The 10,808-nt window shown below is 42.9% G+C and overlaps 1 protein-coding gene across 1 annotated transcript; it reads left to right on the top strand.

Moving 5' to 3' along the window:
- Positions 1 to 2,737: 2,737 nt before the first annotated feature.
- LOC306980706 (calcium-binding protein 2-like) lies at positions 2,738 to 10,542 on the top strand (the record flags this gene model as incomplete). The annotated part of the gene is made up of 7 exons (XM_079580134.1): positions 2,738 to 2,799; positions 5,533 to 5,653; positions 7,277 to 7,307; positions 9,011 to 9,154; positions 9,332 to 9,441; positions 9,527 to 9,674; positions 10,514 to 10,542. The coding sequence occupies 7 exons, from the start codon at positions 2,738 to 2,740 to the stop codon at positions 10,540 to 10,542; spliced, it is 645 nt and encodes a 214-aa protein (XP_079436260.1).
- Positions 10,543 to 10,808: the final 266 nt, after the last annotated feature.

The raw sequence follows: 10,808 nt of genomic DNA, 5'->3' as shown, positions 1-10,808 counted from the left end.
GGGATCAAATATGTTTTTTGTCCACTCACTGTCCAATCTATCTTGTGTCCCTACTTCAGATCAACACATCGGCCAATGAGGTGATTGGGACCAGTGTTGGGGTAACGTACTGCAAAAGTAATGAGTTACAAAAATATATTAGCCTACTTTCTTCAGTAGCTAAGGAATAACATACTTAAACGGTAGACGGTATACGGTAATATAATAGTCATTACAGTTGAACCCCCACCTGAACAGGGCACATTTTCTCCAGTTTGGCATATCTGAAAGCTTTTTGGGGAAAAAAAGTGTCAAAATGGCGTCTCAAAGTGACAAAAAAGCCATATAAAAACCACTAAAGAGCCACAAAACCACCATTTAAAAAAAGCAACAAAAATTAGATGGAAAAAGAATGTGAAAAAAGTGACGACAACACGTTTAGTAGGTAGAGTTTTGTAGGTCTTAGCTTTCAAATGAGATGCCATTCTGGCCCATAGGCTGTAAGATGATACGATATAAGATCTGCAGTTGAGAGAAACACTTTTGGGGGAACACTTTTGCTCTGTGGCATTATTATTATTTTCAGTTTATATTTTTGTCAGTTTATAGTAACTCAGTAGTAACTCAAAGTAGTGTAACTCAGCTACATTTTTGAAACAGTAATACGTAATACAAACTTATTACATATCGCTAGCCACATAGCATAATTGCCTAACTCATTTTTGTTTTGATTTTGGAAAACATGTAAAAAAGACGTTTTATAGGAAACACATTGTTTTTCTCTTATTGCCATTTTAACAATACAAAATGACTTAGGCAGTTATGCTATGTGGCTAACGATATTTAATATATTGCAATTTTTAAGTGACTTTGCCAACACGGATCGGGAACAAGAGCGGTTGCCAGGTCGGTGCTGCCAATAGCTAAAGTAGGCTAAGTGGATGATTCGATGATTAAAGAATTACAGACGTAAAACGAAGTCCACGAGACAAGACTTGACTTATCCTTTGAGCATTAGAGTTAGATTTCAATTCAGAAAAAGAAAAACAAAAACAAACACCATCTTCAATAAAACAGCCTTTGACTGACTTTTTTTGGTCTTGTTTCAAACAACTGAATGTTTCTTTTGAATGTGGAATTAAATCTCTCTTGTCGGAGTGGAACAGCTAATGCTTGTTCCATTGGTCAGGTGGTCAGTAACAAAGTCAATGTACCTAAGTTCATGATACCGATACCTGAGCAATACTTTTTTGATACCTCTACTAAGATACTAACATAGTAATGATGTTCATCTACACCACAAAAGATATCTTGAATTGAGAATATTAATCTTTTTTTGAGTGTTTGTTTTTGTTTTGATGGGACAAGTTTGCTTTGCTAGCTTGAGGACATTTCTCTCTGGTTCTCAAGTCACCCCCCCCCCCAAAAAGAAAGAAAACAAAAATGAAAAAACAAAGTAAAACTGCCAAGTCCAACGTTCTTAACCCAATGGCAAATAAATGAACCTGAAATAAAGTCAGAATGTATTGAAACGAGCCAGAAACATCTCAGAACAAGTGAAATAGTCCAGATCAAATGGCCAACTCGGACTGGCCTAACTCTAATAAGGCCTCACCGGTGTGGTCCAGTGTCTTGGCCTCACCGGTGTGGTCCAGTGCCTTGTCCTCACCGGTGTGGTCCAGTGTCTTGTCCTCACCGGTGTGGTCCAGTGTCTTGTCCTCACCGGTGTGGTCCAGTGTCTTGGCCTCACCGGTGTGGTCCAGTGTCTTGTCCTCACCGGTGTGGTCCAGTGCCTTGTCCTCACCGGTGTGGTCCAGTGTCTTGTCCTCACCGGTGTGGTCCAGTGTCTTGTCCTCACCGGTGTGGTCCAGTGTCTTGTCCTCACCGGTGTGGTCCAGTGTCTTGTCCTCACCGGTGTGGTCCAGTGTCTTGGCCTCACCGGTGTGGTCCAGTGCCTTGGCCTCACCGGTGTGGTCCAGTGTCTTGTCCTCACCGGTGTGGTCCAGTGTCTTGGCCTCACCGGTGTGGTCCAGTGCCTTGTCCTCACCGGTGTGGTCCAGTGTCTTGTCCTCACCGGTGTGGTCCAGTGTCTTGGCCTCACCGGTGTGGTCCAGTGCCTTGTCCTCACCGGTGTGGTCCAGTGCCTGTGCCAAACATTAGGTCGGACGACTTTCTGCCCTTCTTTGCTTCTTTGGAAAGATTCTTGTGTTAAAATGACCTAAGGTTTTGTATGATGTGTTCACTTGTATATTCACTTGTATGAAAATGTGACTTTATAATCTGGGGATCTTAGTAAACAAACAAACAAACCTACTTTCCATCGCGCCTGTCGTTAGTCACTAATCTCTTGGTGCGTCTTTGCTCCTCAGAGTTAAGCCTGTGATTAGGCAGAGGAAAGAGCAAGGAGCAGACGTCACGCTGCAAGCACTGGTCCTCCTCTCCACCGTCTCCACCTGGGAGCCTGACCCTCTCCACCGTCTCCACCTGGGAGCCTGACCCTCTCCACCGTCTCCACCAGGGAGCCTGACCCTCTCCACCGTCTCCACCCGGGAGCCTGACCCTCTCCACAGTCTCCACCCAGGACCTGACCCTCTCCACCGTCTCCACCCGGGAGCCTGACCCTCTCCACCTTCTCCACCAGCGAGCCTGACCCTCTCCACCTTCTCCACCAGCGAGCCTGACCCTCTCCACCGTCTCCATCCGGGAGTCTGACCCTCTCCACCGTCTCCACCCGGGAGCCCCCCTGTGCGTAGGCGCCATGTCCACGGGAGAGAGAACCCCCTCCACCACCTCTGTGGAATCAGGCTCCGCAGCAGACAGGTGACACACTTTACTTTTTTGCACAGACACAATGGACGTCTAATCGTAGACGGCTCAACCACAGTCAGTGTAAAAAAAGTTAAATAGACTCCTATTTAACTTTTTTTTAGCACTTTAGCTTTTCTTCTTGTTTCCCTGATGTTTAGAATGTGTCGTTTCCAGAAATCTACATTTCATGAAGTTTGGAGCCTGACAATAATGTACCATTAGCATCATGTCCACATTATGCACTGAATAGATTGTTACGGAGGATATGGACTCTCCACGTTTTCAAGACAGAAGAAATGTGCTCCTCCTTTTTGATAATGCACCACTCAAACCTTACTTTTGTTGTTAATTGTTAGTCCCGGTGTGAAACGATAGAAACTAGATATAATCTGCAGCCCTACGGCCCATAAACGTCCTGTTACGAACACTACATGATAACCCGGACAAGTCCATTAAACCTTCGTTGATCTGCTGTTGGGAAAATACTATCTTCTGTAATATTTTAACACATGTCCACGTTTTACACTGAACGATCAAACTGGCTCCACTCCAGTAATAATCAGCTATTTGGATGTAGAGTATATTGAATAAAATCTTGAATTTACAGGAGAGAAAATGAACCCTGACTCGACACTGCCAAAAATACATATATAGATTAGATTAGATTTTAAATTGAGCATAATCAGTTAAAGATAAGTTGTTTGGACTAGTTAAAATGCAGTCATGTCACAATGAACGTTACGAAGTTTATAAAATGCAGTCACTCGATTATTTCACTTGAGACCAAGTGAAATAATATTTGAGATTAATTTCTTTGCCAGTTGGGGTAAGAAAGTCCCATTAATTTCAAGCAAGATGACCTAAGAACCTCAAACAAGAAAAGTAATCCGGGTCCCATCAGGAAATAAGAGTGTGAAGTGGTGAATCATGAACTCATCCATATGAAGGTGAGGAAGGTTTGGACCAAAACCAAGAATTCAAAGTAAAACATTGTTGCAGCCTCCTTCAATGTTAGAAAACAAAAACACCTGATAAACCGTCATGTCTTTTCCGAGCTCTAAAAAGCATGTTCCAAAACACCTCCCAGTGTAGATTTTTTCTTCACCTGTAGTCTCCAATAATTCACTGGACACCAAAGAAAGAGTGGGACGTCCAGAGACTTCAGTGTGCAGCACCACTGAAGGAGGGGCAGGTGCAGAGATCATTTAGCCTCAGGCAAACGTCCACCTTCCCCAATCACGTCGTTACCATGACTTCTGTTCAGAACCACGTGTACAGACACCAGTGTTTCTGATTCTGATTTCTGAATGTCAGATCATTAGTGTAGACGATGGGCCTTAGGCAGAGGTTCCCAAACTATTGTGGGACCCCCAGTGTTGAGACTTATTAGTGATATATCAAGCAAAAAACTATTCAAATCTGGTTTAGGGTTTCAGGTCACGTTACATCTAAAGGCCTATAGATTTCAAGATGAAAATAGTTTGGACAGCCCTGCTTTCAAGGTTTTAATATTTATTTGATAGGAAGTTTAGTCAAAATGTAGCTTACACTGAAAAGTACATGTTTGTCAAATCAAACTACAGGCATGCAGGCTTTGTTATACAGGGGAAACTCGAAAAATGGGAATATTGTTCAGAAGAATGTATTAAATGTATATATATATATTATATATATATATACATATATATCAAGAGTAAGAGCAGTCCTCTGATGGGACTCTCAATAGTTCTAATGAGCGACATGGCACTGCTAAAACATGGGACAGACCTACACGTACGTCACTCAGACTCCAGACTCAGAATGGAACAGCTTCATTATAGTGAATGTGCTTTCTCAACCATGAACGTTATAATACTATCTTGATTCAACGATTTTCATTCGAGCTGATAAATGAAGCCTAGGCGTTAATTCAACCTGGGAGACGATTTTCAGCATCACCGTCCTCTAGCCAATGATCGCTTCCGAGAGGACCACACCTCCACCTCAGCCAATCATCGCCCTCGGTCCTGCTTCTAAGCCCCAGCAATCATGGTTCGTTCGCTTCCCAGCTTCTCCCTGCTGCAGCTTCACGGGTCTCCTATACCACCACCAGTGTCCAGGCTCCGGGGAAGACATCCCTAACTACAAGCTGTACATCCACACTGACTTTCATACATGGATGTTTCCGCCGGGGTCTGATCGCCAAAACTAATATACATGTCAATAAATCTTCCAAATCGCTGCTTTTGTCTGTTTGAGTCTATCCAGGTTGAATTAGCAGTTGGGTTTAAAGGGAGCGCAGTTCCAGCCGACCACAGGCCAAAGCTGCAACTGCAACAAGCCCCCAAATCAGTCCGGAGTGTGAGGAGGCCTGATACAGACTCATTACATGCACAGTGACATATGCCAAGCCTTTATTGGTGTTACTTTTGATGATTTTGGCTTACAGTCCATTTTCAAAATATTCAAATCTCTCAGATTTTTAATTTGGGGTTTTTACAAGCTGAGCCGAAATCATCAAAATCTATCAAGTTTCACGGTTTAAGTTGAAGAACAGAAGTATTCTAATTTTCCGAGTTTCACCTGTGTAGCCTTTTCCATTCATGAGGAATTGATAAGAATCTATAAACAACTGGATTTAAGAAAGGAATGGTGAATGGCGATACTGAACTATACTTTTTGCAATACAAGAAAACTTCGCTCATTCAGTAGTTGTGTTTGTTTGTTTTTTAACACCATGACCTTTTTTTTTTTTTTCTTTCTCAGCCAATCAGAGACGCCCACTGGCTCTGTGTCGGAGACGCCTAAGAAGAAGAGGAAGTCCAAGAAGAACTCCGAGAGCAGGAACAAAGTCTACCTGTCTGTGCTCAACAGTGTCTTTGGAGCGGTGAGTGTGGCCCTGTGACCTTTCACCCCTGACCTGCTCTGTTCCTGCTTTACTGTTGCTTCAGTCTTTAGCCCCTACATCCAACATTCTGACCCTCTGCACAAAAAAAGTCCCCACAGTTTTAACCTCTTAACCCCATTTTCTCCAGTTCAGCTTTACCCAAATCTAAAAGTTTACAGCCTAGCTAGCGGTTTCTTTTGCTTTTTCATCACTTTTTTGTCGCCTGTTTTGTGCGTTTTCGTTGCTTTCTTTGTTGCCGTCCTGGTTTAGTCCTGGTTTAGTCCTGGTTTAGTCCTGGTTTAGTCCTGGTTTAGTCCTGGTTTAGTCCTGGTTTAGTCCCGGTTTAGTCCTGGTTTAGTCCTGGTTTAGTCTGGGACTCGTTGGCGTCAGGACAGCAGTTGTAATCCCGGTGTGTCGCCTCCTGAACCCGGATTACTGCCACTCTGCATTACACTGATCCACATGAAGAGGCCGCTTCACCCTTACACTCATACATACATACATACACACATACACACATACATACACACATACATACATACATACATACATACACACATACACACACACATACATACATACATACATACATACACACATACACACATACATACACTCATGCATACATACATACACACATACACACATACATACACACATGCATACATACATACATACATACACACATACACACATACATACATACATACATACATACACACATACACACATACATACATACTAGGGCTGTGCAATTAATCGAAATTCGATTACGATTTCGATTACAACAGTAAACGATTACAAAATTAGCATAATCGCAAAAAATCGATTTTTCTTTTTTCTTTAATTATTATTATTATTTTTTTTACAATTTTTTTTTTTGCAAAGCAGACTTGCATTATTTCAGGCCGCTGTGATTATTTTCCCTTCGCTTTTCACGTGCCATGGCTCATGCTTTTCCCTGACATAGGAACAAACGGCGCTGTTTGATGATGTCATCAGGCCGCACTGCTCAGTTTACCTGTGCAGGTGTGAGGGCTGGCCATTTGTACTTTTATGACTGTCCAGAAAACATAAAGTGTAGTGTAGTGTTTTGATTAATAAATAAATAGAATAAAGATAGACTTTTTTTTAAGGCAACAAATAATCGTTTGAATAATCGTGATTTCAATTATGACAAAAATAATCGTGATTATTATTATTTTTAATAATCGAGCAGCCCTAATACATACATACATACATACATACAAACATACTGTACATACATACCGGTACATACATACAGTACATACATACATACATACATACACACATACACACATACATACATACACACATACATACATGTACATACATACATACATACATGTACAAACATACAGTACATACATACACACATACATACATACATACATACAAACACATATGGAATGATTGGTATGGTAACACCAGGTGATGCTTTGACCATGCAGAAAGAAGCTCGATTTAGGCTCATCCACTGAAACCACTGAGGTCTTTCACAAAAACACAGGGGAATAATGATGTAAAGTTCCCTCTCAGGAGAATAGGATGACGGGAGGGCACCTGACTCACTAATTCAACTCTATTGTCTGTGTTTTTCAGGAGCGGGAGCTGGCCCAGGCCGAGCTGGACGGTAAGACCAGCTACAGAACCATCCAGATGAGTTTTGTTTTGGAGTACTTTTACCTTACAGTACTTCTACTTAAGTAATGAAGTCTCTGTACTTGAGTAAAATTGATGATGTTTTCTTTTTTTGATCATATCTGATGGTGTGATGATGATTTGATGTTGTATCTGAAACATAAATCAGACATGTCTACACTCAAACTGGCTCACACAGTACTCAAAGCAGTTTTTCTTCTTCCTGCTTTTTTACTTTTATTTGAGTCATTATCTGAGTCACGGCCGTTTACTTCTACTTGAGGAGAGAAACACTCTTACTTTAGTGAATCATATCTGGCACAGGGAGATTATGTGTGGTGATTGATAATGAAACGTCCACATTGGTCTAGAGGTCGGCATTATATCTGCCCGATATATCGATAAAAGGCCGATATCTCCGTCACTGCACCTGACAGAGACTTAAAGAGCTCAGTCAGAGCCGCTCACAACTTCATCCAGGCCTCAAGGCTGAGACACATTACGGTGAAAATCAGTTACAAGTTTGTACACTTCGGAGACTTGGATCGTATTGTATATATTTTATGTTTTAGACTTTGGCTTCTGGAACCATAAGAGATAGAGACTCACTGTTTTTATATTTGGAATCTACATATTTTTGTCTTTCAAACCAGCTCCCTCTAAAGTGCCAACTAAACATGAATGCCCCTCAAACTGCGCCCCCTGCTGACACGTTTTACACTTGAGAGGCGTCATACACAGGATTATGGACAAGACATCAGCGGTGCATATTAGCCTTAGAAAAACCCATATCATTCAGCCTTTAGTTCTGTCAACTCTCAGGCCCTCACACTTTACATTGCTATATTAATGATCTGCCAGATTCATGTCCGACAGCAGGTTTTCAGATTTACGCTGACGATGCAGTAGTTTATGTGTGAACTGTCAAAACACCTGCAAACTGTGGCAGTGTGGTTTCAACAGTGCGTGTTTGCTTTGCCTCAAGAACCAAGTCCATAATCAAAGAACATTTACAGGTGGTCACAAGATCCAGCAGGTCTCAGAGAAACCTCAGACAACAAACAAGTGACGACGAGGTGACTTTCCAGTTCAGAAGCTTAGAGTAAAGTTGAACCGGAGAAAATGTGCTTGGTTAAAGGAACAGGCCACCGTTTTTCCATACTGTGACATGTCCTTACCGGAGCTTAGACGAGTTGATACGTACCTGTCTGGTCTTTGTGCCCGTGGAAGAGCGTCGCCGCTTCTTACTTCACCCCGGTTTGGAGCTATAGGAATACATTGGGAGAGGCTAAATGCTGACGACATCTTTGGTCTATTTGTGTGACTGAGGGCACACACAAAGACCAGACAGGTACGTATCAACTCGTCTAAGCTCAGGTAAGAACATATCTCAGTCTGTAAAAACTGTGGCCTGTTCCTTTAAGGCGGGGAGTAAGAGGTTAAAGAGTCTTTAGAGAGACCAAAGCAAACCTTTCAGACGGGTCAGATGCCGTTTCACGCTGCTCACACTTTGATGCAGTCCATGATCTTCTCGTATACAAGTTACCACATCAGGTCAACAACCACTGCATGGAGAATCTTCATGTTCGCTTTAGTCCCTGTTGAAAAGTAAATAAATCAATATGTTCTCCACCCTCAACTCTCTGCTCCAGCGCTACTTTAGAGTTTTAACATACTGCTGTCCCGTGTGTGCAGAGCTGCAGGAGGCCTTCAAAGAGTTCGACTACGACCAGGACGGGTACCTGAACTACAAGGACGTGGCTGAGTGCATGAGGACCATGGGCTACATGCCCACGGAGATGGAGCTGCTGGAGATCGTGCAGCAGATCAAGATGAGAAGTCAGTGCCTTTGTCATCACGTTCCATCTATGCTGAGCCACAAAGAGGGCAATATCTGACCAAAACAGGCTTCATGTCTGTTATATTTGGAGACAAAGCTTTGTGGCTCAGTTCTGCTCCATCTGGGAGAAATCCTGATGTAAAATTTGCAGTAATTTTTTTTTAACCTGTGTGCAGTGGGGGGGCTGATGGACTTCGAGGACTTCGTGGAGCTGATGGGGCCCAGGATGATGGGGGAGACGGCTGACATGCTGGGCCTCAAGGAGCTCCAGTCTGCATTCGTGCAGGTCCGTCCTGAACAGTGGGGTTGTAGAGACCTACTGTCGTGTTCTTTATATGACATACAGGCCTAAACCATGTTACTGTTTGCAGTTTGACCTGGATGGAGACGGGAACATCAACCAGGATGAGATGAAGGAGGCGGTGAAGAGCCTGCTGGGCGAGAAGCTGAAGAAGGGCGAACTGGAGGAGATCCTCAAGGAGCTGGACATCAACGCTGACGGAAACATCGACTTCGAAGGTGAATCTCAAAGTACTTGGGTCGAGTGTTGTGAGAGAGACGGGAGGAGAATGAAAGCGTCCAGTGCGACACCCAAGCTTTAAACTTGGGGAGAGATGGGAACCAGGCAGCCGTCAATGCAAATGTTGAAAGGTGTTGATTTGGATAAAGTGGATTTTGAGCCGATGAATATTATTGTGCTTTTACTGACGTTGAGTTTGAGTTTGTTTGCTGACATGCAAGCTGTAATGGCCTGTTGACAGTTGGTTAATGTGGTGGGGGGGCAGGTGGAACCGGGTTTTGTGGACAGATAAAGTTGTGTGTCGTCAGCATAACCATGAAACAGTGCCAGCCAGACGCTCAAGCATAACTGAGTGAGAGATGGTGCCAAAGGTCAAGGAGGAGGAGAATGGAGAGGAGGCCTGAGTCCGCTCCACGAAGAAGATCATTGTTTATTTTGACAAGTGTTTGGTGCGAAAACCGGATTGAAAAGGGTCAAACAGATTATTCGATTGAAGGTGGTCCTGAAGTTGAGCTGCAGCTGTTTCGCTCAAGTAGTTTGGCAGTAAATGGAAGGTTAGAAATGGGCCCGTAGTTATTAAAGTTTCAGGATCTGAACCAGGTTCTCTCTGTGTCTACGTAGGTTTTCTGCTGTTTCCTCCTACCATTAAAACATGTACAATGGGTTACCCTCTGGAGCCAGGACTGACTTGGAAAGGAGATTCCTAATCCTGGTTAAATAAAGAATAAAAAGCGGCCGCCCGTGTGGACGATAGTCTATCCAACTCTGGAGTGTAAACGTTCTGTAAATGATGCAGAACCTGAGAACGTTCTAACTGTGTGTGTGCATGTGTTTGCAGAGTTTGTGATGATGCTGTCCATTCACTAACGGCTCTGGACATGTGACCACAAGGACGACGCTGTGTCCCACCATCCGACTGTTACTTTATTCAGTAGTATTTTTTTGTATTTTTTATAATGAGTTTGATGGTTTATTCACATTATTAGTACAATAGACATTGTACGTCTTTAACAGTGAACTTCTGTCCAAACCTGAGGGCTTAGTGGAGTCTAGTGTGTGTTGGTGTTACAGAAAGTCCCAGTACTAATATCGCCTGGAATGAAGATTATCTAAGTTTTACTTTTGGAACATTC

Source organism: Gobius niger (assembly GCF_951799975.1).
Source record: "Gobius niger genome assembly, chromosome: 21".
Taxonomy (NCBI): Eukaryota; Metazoa; Chordata; class Actinopteri; order Gobiiformes; family Gobiidae; genus Gobius; species Gobius niger.
This window is presented reverse-complemented; position numbering and strand designations above follow the sequence as displayed.